This window comes from Martes martes (genome assembly GCF_963455335.1).
Source record: "Martes martes genome assembly, chromosome: 6".
Classification (NCBI taxonomy): domain Eukaryota; kingdom Metazoa; phylum Chordata; class Mammalia; order Carnivora; family Mustelidae; genus Martes; species Martes martes.
This window is the reverse complement of record NC_137893.1, coordinates 146,750,263-146,773,439: the sequence shown is the minus strand read 5'-3', so window position 1 is coordinate 146,773,439 and position 23,177 is coordinate 146,750,263. Positions and strand designations below refer to the sequence as shown.

The 23,177-nt window shown below is 46.9% G+C and overlaps 3 protein-coding genes across 3 annotated transcripts; 2 read left to right on the top strand and 1 right to left on the bottom strand.

The window, feature by feature from the left end:
- Positions 1 to 13,528: 13,528 nt before the first annotated feature.
- LOC308344804 (histone H2B type 1-C/E/F/G/I) lies at positions 13,529 to 13,917 on the bottom strand (the record flags this gene model as incomplete). The annotated part of the gene is made up of 1 exon (XM_080806608.1): positions 13,529 to 13,917. One exon carries the CDS (start codon positions 13,915 to 13,917, stop codon positions 13,537 to 13,539), a length of 381 nt encoding a protein of 126 aa, XP_080662734.1. The 3' UTR covers positions 13,529 to 13,536.
- Positions 13,918 to 14,242: 325 nt separating this feature from the next.
- Positions 14,243 to 14,635, top strand: LOC308344773 (histone H2A type 1-B; the record flags this gene model as incomplete). Its single annotated transcript, XM_080806540.1, has 1 exon — positions 14,243 to 14,635. One exon carries the CDS (start codon positions 14,243 to 14,245, stop codon positions 14,633 to 14,635), a length of 393 nt encoding a protein of 130 aa, XP_080662666.1.
- A 1,282-nt stretch (positions 14,636 to 15,917) lies between these two features.
- LOC308344714 (histone H3.1) lies at positions 15,918 to 16,328 on the top strand (the record flags this gene model as incomplete). Its single annotated transcript, XM_080806462.1, has 1 exon — positions 15,918 to 16,328. One exon carries the CDS (start codon positions 15,918 to 15,920, stop codon positions 16,326 to 16,328), a length of 411 nt encoding a protein of 136 aa, XP_080662588.1.
- Positions 16,329 to 23,177: the final 6,849 nt, after the last annotated feature.

Sequence of the window (23,177 nt, the reverse complement as noted above, 5' to 3'; positions counted from 1 at the left end):
GAATGCCTAAATGATAGGTCTTCTTAAAGACTTGAGGTTTATGCTTTTTAATAATTTGTCTCCAAGTTACCTTGTCCTCACTACTCTTAGAAAGAACTGTTATGGTAATCTTCCTCAAATAAAATGTGATTGATAGAGAATTTATTTATTTTCTACCGCCCAAATATATTCCTTGTACGAGTCCCAAGAAATGGTCTATTTTGATCCCCTGAGATAGTGTGACCTTAAAGTATTTTAACATCTCAGGCTTTATACCCCTGGTTTGTGTACGTGGGGGAGGGTTAAACTCCTATAAGACTAGAATAAAAGCTTAGTACACAAGACATTTTTATACACATGCAAATACATTCACACACGTTAAACCTGCAGTCAGCCCAAAGGCATTCATATAGGCTCAACCCACACTTCTGTAGGAAATTTGACAGAAGTCCATAAAGTCATTCACAGCCCCCTCCTCCTAACTGTAGATATAAGGTTAATAGCCCTAGCTTAAATTATTGACGCTATCCCCACATCGTAGTCTGAAGATCCACAGTGATTCTTCTTCCACAGTTTACTAGATCTTCTATTCTCCTGCTTCTCTACTTTGTACTTCTGAATTGAACTGTCCTATTCTATTCCATTCTCCAAATAAAAGTGAGCTGCATTTTAGGCCTGAATCAAATAGTTGTTTTTTGAAAAAAAAAAAAAAGTTTTTCATGATTCTCTTATACTCTGCAGTGTCTCTCTCTTTTTAAATCCTAAAGCACAGATAGTCTAAATCATGAAACTAGCACATCAGATAATGACGTCCGTTACTTGTCTAAGGCACTTTCCTCGTGCAAGAAGCAAAGCATATTAATTCCATTTTAGTTCCCCTGAGGAAGCGAAGACTGTAATTTACACTAATTCCACACGGCCTTCAGAGCTCATCGAAGGGCTGAGGAAGACACTCAGACACTGTGAGTTGGCGATTTGGTTGATTTTAGGATTTACGATTGTCACACTATCATCATTTTAACTGCCTCTTTACTACTCTTCTTTTCCCAATTTTTTTCTTCTACTAAATAGATCATAAAAACAAAGTACAATAACTAAAATGCAATTAGCACGTTTCTTCCTTAGATCTTCCAATAAGAGCATACATTTCTGCCTCAGGGTAATTACGACCCAACACAACGGATCTCAAAACTTCTTAAAAGGTATCAGAACTCAGGGGAGGGTTTTAAAACCCACACCCTGCTCCCAGATTTTCTAAGGTCTGGGTGAGGGAGAGGGCTGGAAATGTGCACATCTAACGAATGCTTAGGTAATGCGGATCTGGGGACCACACTTTAAAGTTGGGTGAGCTAATATTTAAAATAAATAAAGATGTTTTGTTGAGTTCCTGTCTTTTATCTCCATGGATGAGAAATATAATTAAAAGGATAAATGGAAGCAAAATACTAAAGGAATAGATTGAAGGATGAGAGGACATTCCCCAAAGAAAATGCATTCATACTTTGAAATCTGGATAAATACTATACTGAACTTCCAGAGATAACTGTTTATATGATATCAAAGTCAATGTCAGTGATCTTTCAAGAATTGTAAGGAATAGCAGTGAAACCGGAGTGATGGAAATTGAGGTATTTTGCCTTTTTAAAAAATGAGCCAGTATTTGGTCCAATGCATGATATCATGGTAAACTTTGAAGTAACACAATTAATACAAAATATATATACAAATATTTTACTATCAGTTTGCAATTATTTTAAGTTATTAAGTTAAAATATTATATATTAAAATATGCTAATACAAATATATGACATATTTATTTAAATAAATATTGATTACTATACTATTATATGTACTATATTCTTTATTATTTAATGTAATATACTATTTGACATATTAATATATTGGTTAATGTATTTAATACATTATTTAAACTATATACTATATATAACTAGAATTCATTCTGGCTTCATTTAGAACAACCAACACTAAACTAACTTAGTCTATTTTTATAGAGGTACTAGACTGATATTCTTAGGGAATGTTAAGTATCTCGATTCCTGAGTAGAATTTGCCCACTTCTCAAAGTTTTGTATAATATGGTGCAGTAATGACTAAGACGGCAAAGCACTCCATTTGCTCCTATCTGTGGGGCGACCCTATTGGATGGGGGGTGGGCAGCATGGGCGGTGAAGAATGCACCCTGGGCAGAACAAGAGACAGAAATGAGTTATTGGATACACTGGGAGGGAGCCCTGGGTGGGACAGCAAAGGAGAGCCCGTCTGCCGCCAGGTAGTTACAGGGCAGAGTGAGGGAGACATGGGATGTATGGAAATTTCCCCTTTTTGTTAACTGTGCTTCGTTGTAAGTAGCCCATTGGTTAGTTAGGGTTTATGGCTATTTCAAGGTGGGCTGCTGAATGAGCCTATCTGCATTCAGCCCTGCAGTCCCTGGGCCGTTGTGTCTTGCTCAAGTTGCCATTGCTATAGCCTCTTGTCTAAAAGTGGCCTCTAGGGGCACCTGGGTGGCTCAGTGAGTTAAGCTTCTGCCTTCGGATGGGGTCATGATCTCAGAGTCCTGGTATCCAGTCCCTCATCGGGCTCTCTGCTCAGCAGGGAGCCTGCTTCCCTCTCCCTCTCTGCCTGCCTCTCTGCCTACTTGTGATCTCTCTCTGTCAAATAAACAAATAAAATCTTAAAAAAAAAAAAAGAATAAAAAAAAGCCTCTGCCTTTGGCTGAGGTCATGATCTCAGGGTCCTGGGATCGAGCCCCACATCGGGCCCTCTGCTTGGCAGGGAGCCTGCTTCCCTTCCTCTCTCTCTGCCTGCCTCTCTGCCTCCTTGTGATCTCTGTCTGTAAAATAAATAAATAGAATCTTTAATAAATAAATAAATAAATAAAAGTGGCCTCTACACTGCCTGCTTGTAAACCCTCCCTCAAATGTGATTCCTAAACCCTACCACTCCAGAAGGAAGGCACTGTTGTCCCAGGAATTATACTCATTTGTCCTCCTAGAACAGGCACTTAACCAACAACTTGTATGAACTCAGAGATGACAGGCATACTAGATTAGAAGTGACACCAAATGGGAGAAATTGATAATTCTGTGGAAGTCAGAGATAAAATTAAAAGATAGAAGCCATAAGTAAATGGATGACAATGAACATTAATTAATGCAGAGGAATTCACTTCATATTCTGTACCACAAGCTACTAGAAATGGGAGTCCCATGGCGTCTCACCCGGGAACATAATCTCAATTAAGCATGTGATTATTGCCTTCATTACTGGCTTCATTACGTGTGACAGTCCTCAGACACTTGGGCTGCCCTAAAGGAAGAACAAACAGTTAACTTGTAGAGATCACAGTCTTGCAAGACCGGAGTCTCCCTTAGTTTACAAATGTCCTAGTGATCTGTGAGGAAGATGCTTTCTTACCAAGAGCCTAACTTCCAGAGACCCAGAACTCCGTTCCTGAAGCCCTAATATCACCCTCCCCTCCATACAACTGAGGGAGGCTGAGGCAGAGGGAAATATAAAAAATTTCTTTTAAACCTGCAGCCCATTGACAAGGATGTGGGATGGGACAAATGTAACGTTCCTCCAGGAAGCTCCCAACTGTTTTCCTGTTAGTGCCTCGTTAGAGGGAAAACAGCCTTGGCTTGACGATAACCAGACCTCCAGTTTCCTGAGAGAGTTCATTAGCATACGACAGTCCTTCTGGACACCCCCTTGTCCTCACCTCCCCAACCCCCTAGTATATAATCACCACCCCTCACAACCCCGGAGCAGCAGCTCTTTCTGCCCGCGGGTCCTGTCCCTGCGCTTTAATAAACCACCATTTTGCACCAAAGACTCCTCAACAATTCCTTCTTGGTCATTGGCTCTGGACCTCACCCTGCTAAACCTCACCTGTATTCCAAAACGACATCAATATTGCATTGTATAACTAAATTTTTAAAAAATAAAATTAAAGGTTTTTAAAGGCAGAGAGAGGGCATTAAACAAAGAAGGGAGGAATTTATTATCTGTTAGGTCCCCCCCAAAAATGGGTCCGTGGTTAAAGGAGCAAGACTGATACAAGGCGAAGGTCAAGCAAAGCTTTATTTCGCGCCAGGCATCAAGAATCAGACTGAACGGCCAGGGCCGCGCCTCTTACAGAGAGGGCGACCCTTCTCTGTTTCACAGACTAGCTTTTAAGGGCAAAGGCCATGCGGTTGGGCCTGGCCACGCACGGGTGGCCAATGAAATTTTAACACACAGAGAATGCTGCACAGTGATGCTAGGTGACTACTTTTATTACAATTTACCCTATAGTTGACATTTGAACCAGCCTATCATACCTTGGTTAGAATTGGCACCCAAAAGGCTCCCAAAGGGCGGGCCCATACTCCTTGGTAGCTAGGGAGACAGTATGCAACCCCCCACTGATCAGATGTCTCCACCTGGCCTGACCCACCCTTGTATCTGGGCTTTGTTACCTGGAGCTGGTTTCCGGGACTTGTTTTTAAGTAAGTCCCCTGGGGGAAGGGAAGCAGGGATAGTTTAAGGGTTAAACAACGTTATTGTTTTAACCTTGATGGAAGCCTCTGGCTAAATAGGTCCTTACATTATCAAGGTATGCATTGTTTAGGCAAGGCCCCCCTTCTAAGGGGAGCCGAAGGGGTCTATAGCAAATGCTGTAGTATTGACCAGGAAATCCCCTGTGGACTGGTCAAAGGTTACATTCCTGGAGGGTGAAACCGCAGTTAGATTAGGGATTAAGTCTTGGTTTCCTGATTTGGAGGCTTAACTTCAGTGCTGCCTGCAGTGACGGTTGCTTTTTAAACAATCCAATTGGTTTTATTAAATAATTCATGCATTGGGTGGCGTCCTACCCAGCAGGCATAGGGGAGCTGGGGTGTGTGTGTGTGTGTGTGTGTGTACAAAATGGGAGGCTTTTGCAGAAGGGAGGGTGGGATAAGTAAGTTATTAGCAAAAGAAAAGAAAAGATTGTCCCAGGCAAGGTCACTTCCCTTAGGGAGAAAAGCTGAGGGTTTTATCCTGCAAATTACCTCCTTTTGCTTTGTGGGCCAGGATGCAGAGGCCCAGGTGGCTGACTGACAAAGTGGTGCCAACTAGAGAGTTCCTGCTGACTGGGTAAGACTGCACTTCTGGGGAAGGTCAAAACTGCAGTCGGGTCAGGCAGGAAGCCCAGGTTTCGTGACTTGGCCCAAGGGACACGTTTGGGGCCCGTAGTTTTCTTTTGAACAGTAAATTTTGAGGAGAGAGCTGGTACAGTTTACTGATAGATTAGACAAGGCCTGCAAGAGAAAAGAGTCAAAACTCATTCCGGCTTACAGATACCCTTTCCTCAAGTCTGTGGGGGTGATGGGAAGGGGAACAGAATGTGCCACCCCAAAATACGCCCCTGTGACACAGTGGTTTTGTTCTCTTTTGTTTTTAGTTAAAGGTACTTGAGAAACAGCCAGTGCAAGAAGGGTAAGTCTCGGATGTGAAACGTAGCCTCCCCGTGCCAGCAGGGGAGAAGACGTCCTTACCACCGAAAGAGGGAATCGAGGGCTGTCAGAAAAAGAAAACCACAACCGAGGGACAGCAGAATAATCCACACCAAAGTAAACGGATATTTTGCGGGGGGGGGGGGGGGGCGGGGGGGCAGAAAAAGCAGACCCGGAAGCTCTAAAAACGGAGAAGGTGCCCTATTGTAAAGACAATTCACATTGAGAAGCAAGTGTCCATTTGTGAGGCTGACTCCCCGTCCAGACCAGGAGGAGGATGACGACCCTAACTCACTAGAAATTCGGGGGGGGGGCGCCCACACTCAAGCCCGTGTGGCCGCCCTTCCGGCGCTTGGCCTAGTCACTTCCGTAACCGCCTCTCGCCCACACTCACCCCAACGTCTTTCGCTGAAGTGGCTTGAGCCGTCCTGGGGCGCGTTCCCCGTACGGCTGTCTCCCGGGGAGACTTGAGGGGGACCTTTCATTAAACGTGCTTGTTTCTTCTTGTTCGTCTCTTGTATTATTGTATAATGGGGGGGGGGGGGTAGGGTTATATTTTCCCCCCAACAGAGTCTGTATCACGAGGGGTAGAGAGAGAATCAAACCCGTCACAGCGTAGCGTGTTTGCCGCCTTGTCGCCGCTTCGCAGACGCCCCGTCCTCTGTCCGGAAGGTGCACAGGCTCCTGCTCCGGCAGCTCGCTTGTGTCTGCCGCCTCGACGGGGCCTCCGCGTGACTCGCTGTTCTCCTGTTCTGTGCGTCCGTCCGACGTCGCTTCGCTCCCCAGGCCAGGGAGGGGCGCGGCCCGTCCGTTTCTCACGGGAAGTTCTCGCGTCCGAGGGGCCACGTGCTCCGGAGTCTGCGCCCACCCGGACCTACGGCCGCGCGGCGGGGCTGGAGGGCGCCTGCGCGGGTCGCCTGACGCCGTCGCCGCGAGCAGGAAGAGGCAGGGCCCGGGGAGTCTCGGGAGTTCGCTGCCGTGGGACCCGCTGCCGGAAAGGTCAGTCCTTGGGCCCCGCTCGCCGTCCGCCGGGTCGGCCGCTCTGGCCTTCGCTCCCCGGCCTGTCTGACGAGCCCGCCCGGGGATGGCCGCCGCGGGCGTGTGAGAACCTCCGGCTCGCACTACCTGGGAGGCGCTGGGCCGGGACCTGGGGTCGGTGTGAAGAGGCACGAGTGGGTGCCGGGGACGCCGCGCTGGGGGCTGCAGGCTCGCTCCCCGGCCGGCGGGTGCCTGCGGGCGTCGAGGAGCCGGCGGGTGCCCGGAGCCGGAGCTGGGCCGTGAGCTAAGCGCGCCGGACCTCTGCGGGGGCCTCCGAGCCGGGGCGCGGACGGGGCAAGGGGCGCGGTCGCCGCGTCACACGGAACCGAACGTGTGAGGAAACACACAGCAAGAAAGGGGTCGAATGTGCGTGTCCTTCTGAGGGAGGGTGTCGCTGCGTCGAGTGTTCGGGAAAGGCCTCTGGTAAGACGACCTAGAGCTTCCGAGTGAAAGACACTCCTGAGGAGGAGAGAGACTGAGGAGACGAGAGGCTGGCTTGGGGGCCACAAGGGAGAGACACGAAACACTTGCTCTGGGCTTGCCCCCGGGGGCGTCTGAGGAATTGCGTGGCTCTTCACGGTTGGCGCGTGGTGAATGCAGCTGGAGTAGGAAGCGATGGCGTGTGTGTGTGTGTGTGTGTGTGTGTGTGTGTGTGTGTGTGTGAGTGAGAGAGAGAGAGAGAGAGAGAGAGAGAGAGAGAGACAAGCAGCTCAGGTCTGGAGCAGGATGTTAAGGAACTCGGGCTTATCTCTGCCCAGTTACACGTGATCTCTTTGCCCCCAAGCCCCCGGCTAAGCTGAGCCCCTGCGCACCACCTACGGGGCAGGCGTGGGAATGAATGAGCGAGCAATGCGGTCCTTCAGAAACACCGTACTCGGTCGGTCGAGCGACTCCTTCCGCCGGGGTCACGGCCCCCCGGCAGTGGTGGGATTTAAAGGTGTGATTAACGTCTGAGTTTGGCCCTCGGACTTGGCAGATTGCCCTAGGAAAATCTGTGCTTCACAGGAAAATTCCAGCACACCTTTCTGGTCCGTCTGATCCTCGTCCAGCGGGAGCTGTTTTACAACTGTGAATTGTAGGCAGCTGACAGCAGGAGACAACAGTCCGTGTCAATAGACGTGCAAATTATTTGTGTCTCCTGATGGGACGTGGACGCTCCCCCCCGCCCACTCCCATCGCGGAAAAGCCAGTTGTGCCCTGTGCGCGCGTTCACGTCAACATCCCTGATCTATCCGTGGCATCCCTTTGTGTTCTCCTCTGACCCGGTACTAACAGCTGATCAGTTATTTCATTCATTAAGGGGCTAAAAGAAGACTTCATTTTAATTTTCGTAGGAGAGTTATAATTGTACCTTTTGTTTGTTTGTCTCTTCTTTGAGACCTCTCTGCGCTCGCTTTGACTGCACGGAGTTCCCGGTGCCACCTGCACGACCACGGCAACCGAGGCCTGCCTCGCCGCCTGCCTTGCTTTTCTCCGAGGCGGCCAGCAGAGGGCGGTGCTGGGCGCGTCACCCCCTCCCGGCCGACCTCCGGGTCGCGGGATTTGCCACGAAAGTGAGGTTTTCCTGAAAAGTGGGGAAGAAGGGGCATTACAGGGTTCTAGTCAGTAAGAGCAGAAAGCGAGGAAAGAAGGAAAGATCGGTATGTGTGTTAGCAGTGGCGAGAAAAACAGCGGGCTCAACGTTTTCTAGCTCCAGCGTAAGGCTTTAGTTACCAGGCATTGGTGGTTCAGTGGTAGAATTCTCGCCTGCCACGCGGGAGGCCCGGGTTCGATTCCCGGCCAATGCAAGGTTAGTACTTTTTTTTCCCCCCTCTCTCCTTTCAATCCTTTCAAATCATTTTAAAACGACCCCCGTGTAGTGGTAGGATTCCTTCCACTTTCGGTTTCTGAGCCTGCTCATCCGTGGAGACGAGACGCAGAGTCGCTTCTGGGGCGGCCAGTGTGGCAGGCTGGCGACCGCTGTTTCCCCGACAGGAACATCAGATTTTCCGCTTGCAGAATACGTGGAGTCTGTGTGCTCTGGACTCATCTTTTGTTGGAAGCCTGGGTAACACGGGTATGTGGACTTTGAAGAAAAAGAAAAAGGAGTATTTTTGGACAAAGGCCGCAGCCTTTGGAGGAAACTGTAAAAGGATTACCGAAAGGGCTTTAGCTGGGCCTAGCAGAGTGGCGCAGCGGAAGCGTGCTGGGCCCATAACCCAGAGGTCGATGGATCGAAACCATCCTCTGCTAAGTGACTAACCTTTTTTCACTTTCTTTTTTAACCCCCACCTCGCTCCCCCTCCGCCCTCCCCCCTCCATCCTCCCCCAAATTGGATACATTTAGAACACAGCTTTAGAATCCTATCTTCCCTCGGTCTCTAACTGAAGCTTTGGTAACTTCTGGACGAAAATAACCCACCAATCAGAAGTCTCTAACTAGCAATGTCAGGTGCCCTCTGTCGGGAGCAGAGAATTGATTTTAACCCATCAGCTGACTGCCGCGTTGTAAACAAGACTGTAAGTTTAGAGGTCAAAAGAGATTCATTCAGTTACCGGCAGTTTGGAGAATTTAATAGCAACTTTCCTAACAGTGTCCCTCACCTCCGCATCCAGGCTCTGTTTTCCTCCTCAGCACTTACCACTATCTGGTAGACAGTATCTTTTATACTATATATCCCCCCCACCCCACCCCCAGGAGCTAAAATTGGCAAGAGCAGAGGTTTTTGTTGTTGTTGTTGTTTGTTTGTTTTTGTTTGTTTGTTTTGGTCTGTTTTGCCGCTGTGGTATCTAGAACGCTACCTGGCCCCTCTTAGGTGCCCATGATTTGGTAAATACGTCAAAAACTGCAATTTCTAATGCAGCAAACACCAATATTGGACAGTTTACTCCATCTTCTTTTACATCTTAAAAAATTAATGGAATAATACAAAAATGTCTACACAAAATTTATCTATTATTTAACATAATGACATAGTCACTAGAAACCTCTTATTTTTAAAGAAAAAGAAAAGCACACAGAAACCGAAGCACTCTTTTAAACATCAGCTCCAATCCTAGTTCTCTTTCTCAGGGCAACTCTACATGAATTTGATATGCATCTCTCCCCTTTATGTTGTTAATAATTTTTATTTGCAAGGAGCAGCATTTGCAGCTAGGATGAGTGGTGGGTAGAGCTGGACCTCCTAATTCTAAGATTCCCCAAAGTCTTCATCCTCACTTGGGCTCCTCACCTGGTGGCTTTGGATCAAAGTCCTGTGTGGATGCTGGCTACTGAGATTTCCAAACCACAGAATTTCAGAGAGAGGCCCGGAAGCTCCTTGCGTGAGTGTCCATTTGATGAGCTTCGGAGGAAGACGAGACTGAGACCAGCTCACTGTTCCTCACCTGGAATCATTGGTACTTTATTAATATCTACAACTTACATTTTATCTCCGTCAGCTCGTAAAATAGCCTAAAAATGATTTAAAGGCGATCAAAGACGCACCCCTCCACAGATCCCGTAACCTGGAGGCTACCTCGTGGCCCCACAGGCACCAGTGAGAGGCTGGTATCCCCTTCGTCCACTTCCATGTGGTCGGTGCTCTATTCCGACAGCTCACACCTCTTAATAATCCCCTCTTCCCCTTTTACTTCTCCATGTCAATGTTTCATTCTCAGGCCTGCTTTTATCGGTAGGTACCAGGCCGTGGAATGCCAGCACTTGGCCTTCTAAACACCTTTTCACGTGCAGGAGAGAGAAATCCCTTTTCAGCCGCTGCAGAGAGAGAAAGCTTGTAGGGCTTCATCAGGCAGACCTCGCCACTGATCTCTCTGATGAAGGATTTTCAAACATGTCGAATGACTTCAGATTGTGACTCTGACCTCTGAAAGTCACATTTAAATTCTAAGTCTGCAGATGGTTGTCTTTCTCTTTATTTATTTATTTTTATTTTTATTTTTTTAATTTAAATTTGGCCTAGGGAATATACAGTACAATATTGGTTTCAGGTGTCTTTCTCTTTAAAAATGTGTTGCCCTGGTCATAAGATGCTGACTAGAACCTCCTTTTTTCCCTTCAAGACCTTTACCTTTGTGATATTTCTTTGTTCAATCAGAAGACAATTTGGTTCTTATTTCTTTCATATGCATGAAGGTAAAGTAAAAAAATAACATAAAATCAGTGATTTACTGGATAGTTGATTTAAACAGAATGTGACAGTCTATGTCTCATTTAAATAGACAGTATAACATAAGGGGCTAAAAGAGAAAGACATAGGCTGGGTTCTGGGAGCAAGGATGGGCCATTTGCAGAAGGGAGTCATAGTAGGAAGGGAAGGAGGGGAACTAAGTTTAAGATTCTTGTGGCCTCTACAGTCTCTATCCTTTCCTTCATGATGAGGCAGGAGAGACAGGGACAGTCACCAAAAGAAAATGGAGAAAATGTTGAGTCTGGACCAAAAAAAGTAGGTAGAGGAGAATACAGCACAATAAGACAAACGTCACATAATTTAGAGGAATGGGCTTATTTATCCAGGTAACTATTAAATCCACAATAACTCTCAGTGCCTTTCACCACTTCTTTTTCATTGCTGTAGTAGCTTAAAGAATTTAATTTTTTTTCTTTTAGCTCACTTCTTTATCCATTTACTTAAACGGCTCGAAGTAGCTGGTGGATACCTAATGGGTACATGACTGGTCTCTGCCCAGAGCTGTCAAGTGAACAGATTCTTTCCAGGGGAGGATTTGGGAAGCTGGAGAGGTCTGGGCATGGACTCTGCGCTTTGGTGGCAGGGGAAGGACATGGGACAGTTTGTCATGGGCACAGAAATCTCCCTCAATGCCCAGAGACCTCCAATGGGAGCTTAAGGGTTTTATGAAGCATGCAGACATTTTCTGTTTAGTCTGCACCACGTTATATATTTTTAATTAGTTGCCTCTGCTGAAAATTTAGCATATTCCATATTAAAATGTATATCCCCCTGAAAAATGGAAAGCCTTGCTGTCCAGGGCTTGAGGCCCCACAGGCCAACGATCAGGTGAAACCCATCGCAGAGGCCTTGTTTTCTTCCCGCGTCTAATGTTCCAGCCGGTCCCCTTTGTGGGCAGATGCTAGCTGCCACATTTCAACATCCTTGTGCTACAGTCGTTCTTACAGCAGCATTAAGATAACAGTGAAGTATGCTTTTAAATTTGGAAAAATGATATTTGGTGTCAGAAGTCTATATGCTTCAAGTAAACTAGCAAAGGGCCCCTTTCCTTGTGGAGGAGGCCTGGTTTTAGTATCTGGTGTTTGTTCTTACAGGCTGGGCCTTTGTGAGCACTTCCAAACCTGTGGTTTGGAAAACCTGGTAGCTCAGTTGTTAGGCGTCTGCCTTGGCTCAGGTCATGATCCCAGGGTCCTGGGGTCGAGCCCTAAATCGGGGCTCCCTGCTCAATGGGAAGCCTGCTTCTCCCTCTCCCACTCCCCCCTGCTTGTGTTCCCTCTCTTGCTCTCTGTCAAATAAAATCTTAAAAAAAAAAAAATAAACCTCTGGTTTGGGGGACAGAACAGCTGTCTCTTTAGCTGTAGCTTAAGCTAAATGTAGATATTTTATGAAAGACAGTTTGGCATAGAAGATTGAGAGCAAAGAATGGAAAATGGCTTTATGTGCTTTAAGAAGTGTGTTCTCTCAAAATTCACATATTTGAGCCCTAACCCCAGTGCAGCTGTATTTGGACGTACGGCCTTTAAGAGGTAATGAGGGTTATATGAAGTCATTAGGACTATGTTCTTACAAGAAAAGGGAGAGACTTGAGAGGTGTGCAGAGAAAGGCCACATGAGGACTCAGGTGCAAGCCCAGGAGGGAAGCCAAGCCAGCTCACACCTTGATCTTGGACTTGTAGCCCCCGAACCCTGAGAAAATAAGTATGTTTAAACCACCCAAATAAATGGTATTTTGTTGTGGCAACACAGAAAAGAATGCAAGCATTTTAATAGGATGTTTGAACTTGGTTAGGCAGAGGTGTCAGAGGAGGACTAAGAAACATTTGGAAAGAAAAATTCTACCTGCAACAAGAGCAAGAGTCAGACTTTGGGGGAAACACACATATTTAGAAGGGCATAGGGACCTGCAAAATGACCAAGGTCACCAAGTTCATACTGACCTGTTCTGTAAAGAAAGTGCAGCTTCCTTACGTGTAACCATAGTCCTAAATCTGACATGTCTTCAAAGAGCAGCCCACAAGAATCAATGAGTGTTCTGTCAGGTGTTTAGGTTTACAGGTCTAGGTCTAGGAACAGGCTTTTTTTGTTTGTTTGTTTGTTTGTTCTTGTTTCAGGTTGCTGAGGGTATTTGTTTTTTGGGGTTTTTTTGTTTTGTTTTGTTTTGTTTTGTTTTGTTTTTCATCTTTGACCAGAAGGCATTCCTCAGCACTTCCACGCGCGCTCTCTGGTTCTCCCGCTGTCATGTGCACGTTGGACTTTTGGAGAAACTGTTAAATCCAGTGGTTAAAGGGTGACAAATAGTAATTCTACCAACCGCGACTCACAGTTGTCCTCGGGAAGTTGAATTTAGGAAGAAAGCATTTCAGTTTATCTGGAGAAGAGCAAGGCCTTGGAACTCGGCCTCCGCTCCTGGCCACAAGATGGCAGCAGAGGGCAGCGCGTCCTAACCAGCCGCTGAGGGTCGCTCGAGGGAAAATTCAGTGTTGGAAAGAGCAAAGAGAAAAGGAGGGGAATTCCTCTCCAATTACGGTAGCTTATGGGCGAAGTCAGCCGCCAACCCGCAAGGCTTAACGACAGGGGCTTCACTAATAAAGTGCAACCCAAGGCGAAATTTTGGCTTTTGCCTCCTTGCAAAGAGCCTCAAAGAACCCACACTAGATTAGCAAGATAGTGAGAGCCTAGATGCTTACCCAGCTTCTTTTTCTTCTTCCCATCTATTTCCCCCTCCCAACCTAGCTCCCGACATTTCTAAAAAGACAGCTAGACTACAGACAAAATGTGCCAGCTCTTTTCCCGGAGTGTGGGTGGCTCTGAAAAGAGCCTTTGGGTTTGATTGACAGGACGCTTACTTGGCGAGCTCACTTGGAGCTGGTGTACTTGGTGACGGCCTTGGTGCCCTCGGACACGGCGTGCTTGGCCAGCTCCCCGGGCAGCAGCAGGCGCACGGCCGTCTGGATCTCCCTGGACGTGATGGTCGAGCGCTTGTTGTAGTGCGCCAGGCGGGACGCCTCGCCCGCGATGCGCTCGAAGATGTCGTTGACGAACGAGTTCATGATGCCCATGGCCTTGGACGAGATGCCCGTGTCGGGGTGCACCTGCTTCAGCACCTTGTACACGTACACCGAGTAGCTCTCCTTGCGGCTGCGTTTGCGCTTCTTGCCGTCCTTCTTCTGCGCCTTGGTCACCGCCTTCTTGGAGCCCTTCTTCGGGGCCGGAGCGGACTTGGCGGGCTCAGGCATGCTGGACACACTCCGACTGCGCTCAAGAGAAAACAGAAAGTAACACGACCCGCAAAGCGCCACTTGCCCGTCTTATATAGAAGCCCTTATGCAAATACGGTGTGAGCTACACTCCTGTGCTGATTGGTGGCAATCCCACCGAATTCGGGCGTTAGTGCTGCCCAATCAGAACGCAAGGATCCCAGCGTCGCGTTTCCATTGGTTAAGTTGAAAGTGCCTCCTTAAGGAACGCCAAACCTTGTTTTTCGCGCCCTAGAGCGGTTATAAAAGCTACTGTCCTTGCCCCTCCTTTGCAGCATTTGCTAGAAGCGCATTTGATCTCGGGATGTCCGGACGCGGGAAGCAGGGCGGCAAGGCGCGCGCCAAGGCCAAGACGCGCTCGTCGCGGGCGGGTCTGCAGTTCCCGGTGGGCCGCGTGCACCGGCTGCTGCGCAAGGGCAACTACTCGGAGCGGGTCGGGGCCGGCGCGCCGGTGTACCTGGCGGCCGTGCTCGAGTACCTGACGGCCGAGATCCTGGAGCTGGCGGGCAACGCGGCGCGCGACAACAAGAAGACGCGCATCATCCCGCGCCACCTGCAGCTGGCCATCCGCAACGACGAGGAGCTCAACAAGCTGCTGGGCCGCGTCACCATCGCGCAGGGCGGCGTGCTGCCCAACATCCAGGCCGTGCTGCTGCCCAAGAAGACCGAGAGCCACCACAAGGCCAAGGGAAAGTAAGGTCTGAAAGTCTCTGAGACCAAAGGCTCTTTTCAGAGCCACCCACCATTTCTGAGAAAGAACTGAACGAACACTTTTTTCTGAAACTTAAAAGTAACCTAAATGAACACGGAATAAGTGGTCTCCCGTTTGATTTAGCCAATTCTGATAAAGTGCTTACAATGCATAGTTTCCTCAATTGTAAAACCACTAAACCATCTTTATTGCTCCCCCCCCAACACTGTTATGGACAGTTAGTAAACTTGTGTCCCAACAAATACACTAACCTGTTTTTGTTTGTTTTTTTGTTCTTTGTTTTTGGCTCTTTATCATCAGCAGAACCTGGTGGTTCGCTGGTCAACGAGAAGGTTCCTAACACTTAAGAGGTACTCCTAAAGAAAAACTAATTACTGGTCACTGTGAATCTTACCACTCCACACCTGCTGATTAAGTTTACCACAGTTTACATAAGTAATCCAATCAGCCACTTGATTGCATCCAAAAGTGAGTGAATGATGTCAGATAACCGCTCGCTCGCTGGTGTTTAGTCTAACGCATATCAGGCTCCCCTTCCCGCACCACGCAGGGCAAAGTCAAGTTTTGGCGTTCCAGGCGGCCGCTGTGCCCGTCTTATTTTAAATAAGTGTCTGTCCTAGGTCTCTGTACAGTCAGCAGAAGGAGATCTGAATGATGCTGTTGTGAAATACAACTTCTCTTAGACTAACCAACACATTATTCTTTTTTTTTTTTTTAAGATTTTATTTATTTGACAGAGATCACAAGTAGGCAGAGAGAGAGGAGGAAGCAGGCTCCCCGCTGAGCAGGGAGCCCCATGCGGGACTCGATCCCAGGACCCCGAGATCATGACCTGAGCTGAAGGCAGAGGCTTCAACCCACTGAGCCACCCAGGCGCCCCCCAACACATTATTCTGATATGATTTTCCCCATGTTATATTTAAAGGGACAAAGGGATGAAATAAAAATGCATTTTTAAGGACACTTTAGGCGCTGACTTGCACAGATTCTAGGTCCGATTCTCTTTCACTGGTGGAATCTTAACGTTTTGGTTGAGAACAGTAAACTTAGGATGGAGACAGCTATAATTTTATCCTGTAAAAATAAAAAATAAAACTAAGAGCTTGGAAATCAAAACCGTTCCTAGCAGTCAAATGAAGATTGGCTTGAGAACCAATCAGGTTACTCTCGCGACAGACCTGGCCAATCAGGATGGGATCATGAGTATAAAGTCTGGTCCCGGCACCAGCTCGGCAGTTGCTACCTTCCGCAGCTGCAGTGTCTCGTTATGGCTCGCACGAAGCAGACGGCGCGCAAGTCGACGGGCGGTAAGGCCCCGCGCAAGCAGCTGGCCACCAAGGCGGCCCGCAAGAGCGCGCCGGCCACGGGCGGCGTGAAGAAGCCGCACCGCTACCGGCCCGGCACGGTGGCCCTGCGCGAGATCCGGCGCTACCAGAAGTCCACCGAGCTGCTGATCCGCAAGCTGCCGTTCCAGCGGCTGGTGCGCGAGATCGCGCAGGACTTCAAGACCGACCTGCGCTTCCAGAGCTCGGCCGTCATGGCGCTGCAGGAGGCGTGCGAGGCCTACCTCGTGGGGCTCTTCGAGGACACCAACCTCTGCGCCATCCACGCCAAGCGCGTCACCATCATGCCCAAGGACATCCAGCTGGCGCGCCGCATCCGCGGCGAGAGGGCCTAATTTGTCCTTCCGAACCTTGTGCGAGCGCGTTTGCTTTCTCCCTCCCAAAGGCTCTTTTCAGAGCCACTTTTCCGTTTTCACTGAGAGTGGCTGTTGTGCTACTGGGTTGGGTGTCAGACTTAAGTCTGAACTTTGGAGAAGAGGTAAGGGAAGAGGGTTGGGGATGCCGTAACGTTCTAGCAACTACAGCATCTCCTTCCCTTTCTGCAAAATCGGTGGCTATTGGGAAGCCCTCGCCTGTGCTTACCAGCTCCTTAAGGAAGCTGTTGCTTCACAGGCGGTAAATGTTTAAAGGCTTTAGTGTCCTCGCAGAGACAGTCACCTCGGTCCTTAAAGTAATCCATATGTACAGAAGCAAGAAAGATGAAGCAAACACTCAACAGGAAAAGAACTTTGACCACCAAGGGAGAGTCAGCATAGATACTGGTATGTCCGCCCCTGGTGTAAGCAATTTGGGAGCAGCGTTGTGCAATCGTGTCCCCCTTGTATCCACAGCCTGAGGGAGAACCCCTCGCACGTTGTGCGTTGTTCCGCAAAGTTGGCTGGCTGGAGCTGTCCCGGTTCCTAGGAGGTGGCCTGTTCCTCCAAGTTAAAGTCAGACAATGCTGGTGTTTTGCGGAGGATCTAGCAGGATTTTCTCATTGGCACTCTGTCTTTTGTACAACTCCAGAAGAGAACAGAGCTGGAATTGGGCTGCAGGGCTGGCTCCGTTTACCAAGAAAATGAGCTGTATTCTGACCACTTTCCTTATGAGAATTGACTTTCTTGGTGTTTAGCACTGACATCTAGTAACTGTCCAGGATAAAGCTCTGAAATTTTATTGTCTTTCACACCCATACTAAGATAAGATACTGTAAACTCAGCAAATTGGCCCCCTGGTTCTTGTTCGACACTGGTTTCTGGTTGCTGAGGCCTGACGACAATCCCCTGACATGATGGTTGACTTCCCTGGGGGACGAGCCACAGTGAGACCATTTGGGGTGGTCATAACCCCTAGTCCACTTGACCTTTACCCCTTACAGGACGATACAGAAGTGTTCCCCTCAAATCTCATGTGAACCTAAGTTCTAAAAGTCAAATTTTGCCCCACTCTCTTACCTCAGAACACACATGTTCTAAGGCCAAGTTTTTTCTCATTCTGTTTACTGTCGTATCCGTAGAAGAGTAAAGGCCTGATACACAGCAGGAGCTCATAAAACTCTAGTTGTATGGGGAATCTGCTGTTTTTAGACCAAGATAGCTACCACTCAACTATAGGTGGTCACCAAGCAAGCACATTACACCCTTCACTCTAAATGCCTTTTCTCACTGTTGTTTTGTTTTGTTTTAAATCTTTCGTTTTTTGTTGTTTTTTTTTTTAAGATTTTATTTATTTGAGAGAGAGAGAGAGAGAGAACATGAGAGGGGAGAGGTCAGCGGGAGAAGCAGGCTCCCTGCTCAGGGACTGTTCTGGGACTCCAGGATCATGACCTGAGCTGAAGGTGGTTGCTTACCCAACTGAGCCACCCAGGGGCCCCCGTCACTGCTGTTTTGATTCCCGTTGTGAGCAGAGAAAACACTGACAACATCAGACAAAGCTTGACAGCTTCCCAAGTAGTTCTACATTCCTTTTTGTATGTGGAATTGGCCACAGCTGGGGTTTTGGGCCTATCACTACACCCTCAGTAGCTCTAGAAGGTTTATCTTTTCCAACATACAGCTGGCTGATATGCATAGGATTCTTTCAATAAACCCTAGGATAGAAGAGGATCCGGAGAAGCCTCCAGCAGCTGTAGGAAAATAAAGGAGAATTAGTTTAAAACAAAATGAAACAAAAAGCTAGGGGCAGGAAAGTCCATTTTCCTTGAAGTGAAAAGTCCGGGGTGGAAGCTAGGTTGTCACGTTCTCTAGCTCCTCAGAAAGGACATCCGCGGGGACTGGGAGTCTGTGGATCAGTTTCTATTCTAGTTGAAGGCTGGGTTCGGACATAGAAAAGGTGGTTTTAGGACAAGATCAAAAATTCTTTGATACTCTTACTTTCAAAGAATGGAGCCCAATTCCTCTCCCCTCGAGTTGGGGCTGGCTCGAGGTATTGGCTTCTAGTGAATCGGACAGAGCCGATGGCATGAAGTCACAGTGACGGGGTGGTACTTCGGAGGTGGGTTACAGGAGGGGGTGTTTCCTGCTCTCTCTCTCAGGTCACTTACTTTGGGGGCCCTGGCTGCCCTGTTGGGAGGACACTCAGGCAGCCCTGCAGAGAGGCCCACATGATACGAAACCGAGGCCTTCTCCAGTAGTCCATGAAGACTCACCCGATGGACTGCACTAGTCTAGATGAGGTGAGCACATCTCACAGCTTTGCCCCTCACCATTGGGATGTCTGGACTCTCCGGAACTTGCCTCAGTCCTTGTCCCACTGGCCACAGGGTTTTCTTCTGCTGCTGCCCAGAGAGGCCAGAGACCAGCTTTGTGCTGCTGGTATCTTTGGTGGCTCACAGGGCTTCTCTGAAGGCGTGCATCTGGTGTGGCCGCCTCTAGCTACAGACTGTGAGGGCCTGGGGGTCTGGAGTTAATGCGGGCTGGGCTAGAGACAACAGCCGAATCCTTGCTCTCTCACTAGCACTTTCTCTCTCTCCCTCTTTCGGAAAACTACCTGTCTGAGGTGCCATGTCTAATGGTCAGATGCACTCGTTAGGGAAACCATTATAAACTATGACTCTGTGATTCTCCTTTCTCCAGCTCCCACACCAACAAAGACTAGCGGTCACTTAGATCATGTTGTTTGAGATGCCATTTTCCTTATGATGAAATGGATACTTTATTTCCTCAAGAGATTGCATTAAAGATTAAATGTGGTAATATATGAACGTGTAGGAGAGGACCCCAGAGAATGTATTAGGTGCACAATAAATACTCAGCAAACTTAATTTCATCTCAGAATCTTAGTTCGGTATCTCTCTTGTAACATTGAGGAAATACACCCAAATCCTCTGATGAGATGAGATTCGGGAGTAAGTACCCCTTGTCATGGGTTGAGATTTGGGTAACAATCCAATCTGATCAGTCACACATTAGCAAGTCATGGCATTTCTGCCATGGCCAATCTCATTTCTTGGAAGATTTCTCTTAGTCTCTGTCTCACAAGGTGAAGTTTCAAAACTTGTCTTCCAGTTCTGGACAGTACTTGGAACACAGGAACTATTTCTGTTTAGGAGGTAGGGAAGATGTTGAAAAATTAGATGAGAAAAGATGCCTCTAAAATGACCCACCCCCTAGACCCTCTAAAGGATAGAAGCCCTGAGAGGATATCAAACAAGAGAACAAGAAAAGTCACCAAAAATTTATTAGAAATGAAGCTTAAGGGACACCTGGGTGGCTTAGTTAAGCATCTGCCTTTGGCTCAGGTCATGATTCCAGGGTCCTGGAATCGAGTCCCACATTGGGCTCCCTGCTCAGAGGGGAGCCTGCTTCTCACCCTGCTTGTGTTCTTTCTCTCTCTGTCAAATAAGTGAAATCTTTAAATACATAAATAAATTTAAATACATAAAATAATTATGGCAATTACATAAAGAATTTTTAATCTTCACTTGGTAATCAGATACCTGCAAATTAAAATAATGCCGTACTGGGGAACACACATCAGATTGGTAAAATCAGAAAGCTGGATGTAATCACGTGTTACACGGGAGGCGGAGAAATTCATTTTCATGTGATGGTTTGTTGACTGATGGTGGTCTTACCCAAGACATTTTGAAGAACTGTCTAATTATTAAAATTGGGTGTGCCCAGGTCTATGCCCTCAGGAAATTCTCCTATAGACCTATAGACTAAGAGGACATATTGAGAATATTCATCAAAATGCTATTTGTGAAAGCAAAGAGGTAGGGATAAATTAAGGGCATGCATAAGTAAAATACGGCAGATGCATTCTAAGGAAAGCTCTTTCTTGGATCAAGAAACAAGCAAATGGCAAAAACGAGAGCTGAACCAAAAGCTCAACATTGCTTCTATCATTCAGTTCATACTTGGACACTTTGCCAGGATGTCCAACGGAATTTTCTAGTTTTACTTACAACTAACTCGGAATAACGACCAAAACCAAAGGCACCATGTCTGAGTAGTTTATAAACATGATTTACAGACACCAGAGTCTTGGTCTGCTCGGGCTGCTGTAACAGAATACCACAGGCGGTGTGGCTTATAAACAACAGAAATTTATTTCTCATCGTTGTAGAGGCTGGAAGTCCAAGATCACGGCTTTGTCAAACTCCATGTCTAGTGAGAACTCACGTCCTGGTTCACAGGTGGTCATCTTACGTGTCCTCCACACAATGGATCGCTGGGGTCTCTGTTACAGAGGCATTTGTACCATTAGGAGGGCTCCACACTTAGGACACAAGCACCTCTGAATATTCCCACCTCCAATTACCATCCCATCAGGGGTTAGGTTTTAACATATGAACTTTAAATGGACACATGCAACACGTTCACTTTCAAAGAGTAGGAGCTTAGGAACTGTGTTCTTAGCCTCTACCCCTTGTTTTGAAGCCAGGAGGGCCCGGGGACCCCTAAACAAGGGGCCCTCACCTTCGCCTTGATTTTCTTGTTCTCAATAACCAAGCCTGGAGATATTAGTAAGGGGAGATGAATGCAAGTTTCTGGCAACATTGTTTGATACATTAACTAGGCATGAATACTAGCTAAATTAAGGCCAGTTTAGAAAACAATATAGATCATCACTGATGACATGAGAGTAAGAAATTGCAGAAACAAGGGAGGGTATTAGATAAAACAAGGAATGACTGCCAGACATGAAATGCCTTGTGTACTGGAGAATACATTTGAGTTGAGAATTTCAGAAGAAAGTGTTTCCTCTGGTAAGAGTTTTGTGAATCATTTTTCAAGCTATGAGCAGACAAAACTGTGGCTTAGTGACCCTCAGAAAGAGGGTAGGGGAAGATGAAGAGGGCAGGGAGGACAGTGCAATATCCTCAGACTTCTTCGGTTGGTCTTAATAGCACAAGAGGTATGAGGAGCCGAAGGAAGCTTTATGGATGAGAGCAGAGATGATAATTGCCCATAGGCTGGGGCAGGGAAGGGAAACCCCATGCTTCCGGGTCTCATATTTAAGATTCTGAGCTGATAAAAGGCTAAATATATGTGAAAGGGTAAGACACTACAAAATGGAAGAAAAGATTTGAGTGTTAAGTTCGTGGAGAGGAAAAAACTCCAAAAAGGAGTGGTGTTTTGGATTAGTGTCTAGATGTGCATGTTTATATGTGAATGTGGATGCATTCAGGGGACAGGAGAAATGAGACTCAGGAGAGGGACTAATCACTAGTAAGTAAACTAATTTTGAATGAAGAACAACAATAAGAAAGTAAAAGATATGTAAACCTACCAGCCAATTCCAAAGCCTTAACCAAAACAAAACAAAATTAGGTGTCAAGGAAATGAGTATGTGGCAAATTAAGTTGAAAATACAACAATATTGAAAAGGATTGAGCCCAATATTTGGAACTAAGAACATTAAAAAATTGTCAACTACATAAGTGTGGGTCAGTAAGCAACTTTCAGAACATTGGAAAGGCAAGTACATCTCATTTATTCATCTTATTAGGGGGAAGGGAATCTCATGGGATTTAAAACAGTCAACATTTCTCTTGGAAAATATCTCTTCATAATGTGAGAAGGGGAAAAAACCTCTATTTTCCCGAATTATTCACCAAGAAAGTATTGGACAGTTCAAGTCAATCAGCATTATCCTATGCTGAAAAAGACCCCTCCCCCCAGAAAAGAATGTTAATAGTTTTATTAGCTAGTTTAATTTAAATGAAATGAGAATCCTAAGCTTTTAAGCTGAAAAAATCTGCAGGCAGTCTCTTTGTTCCCTGCATGCACATGGGAGAAGAGAATGAAGAGCACATCTAATTTAACACGGCATGACACCTTTGGAAACATAGATGTGAGTGTGTTTTCAGGACACAGCACAGGCAAATGCAATGAAATCAAATTCCTGATCTTCACCCGGTAAAGGAACATTCATAACTTTTCTCAGTGTTTCAAGACTTCGTCTTGGAAAGGTTGGTCTTAAAGTACTATTTTCAAGAACAGCTGCTACATAAGGAAGCAGAAAGCTGCCTGATTTTCGGTGGTTGCAAGGGAAAGGGCAATTATCCCACCAACAGAGACAGGTCCGAGATCTTCAACATGAAGCACTCAGATTCCCTTTTTAAACAAGGATTAAAAAAAAAAAAAAAAAAAAAAACAGGCCAGACTAGAAGCTCAGTAAGAAATGGATTGACTCCTAGAATGGGGGCATGTAATGTTTTCCGCTTACAGCAATTACGGAATTTATAATTATATATTTTGGTAGCTGATTCCTGGAATAAAAGTAGGTATTTGTTCAAGGGGTGAATAATCACACACCTTGGAAACACAGTGTAAATCTGACAGTAGCTGGAGGGCGAGCCAGCGACGGAGGGAGGTCATTCCAAATGGCCCAAGTCATGGAAACCAACCAAGGAACTCTTCTTTCCAAGTTGCTGTTGTTATAAAGGCATTCCTTGTCTCTTCATCCTGCATCTTATCTGTAAACTAAAGGCAGAGGGTATCTGGGTGCAGCCGATTTCCCAGTTCAACAAAGGATTGAGGGTGCGCGGCGAAGGCAGCTCTGAAAGGCGTGGTCTCCCGCTGCTCGGCTCTCTAAGGACCCTCCTCCTCAAACACCTTTAGAAACCTGAAGTGTTTCTAACCCAGAAAAAGAGCGGTCAGTTCTCCCCAAAATACGTGGCTGGGATGGAGGAAAAGGAAAGACGACAGAGTGAGTGAAATGCAGAGGCTAGAGAAGCGAACTGAAGAAAGGTGAGC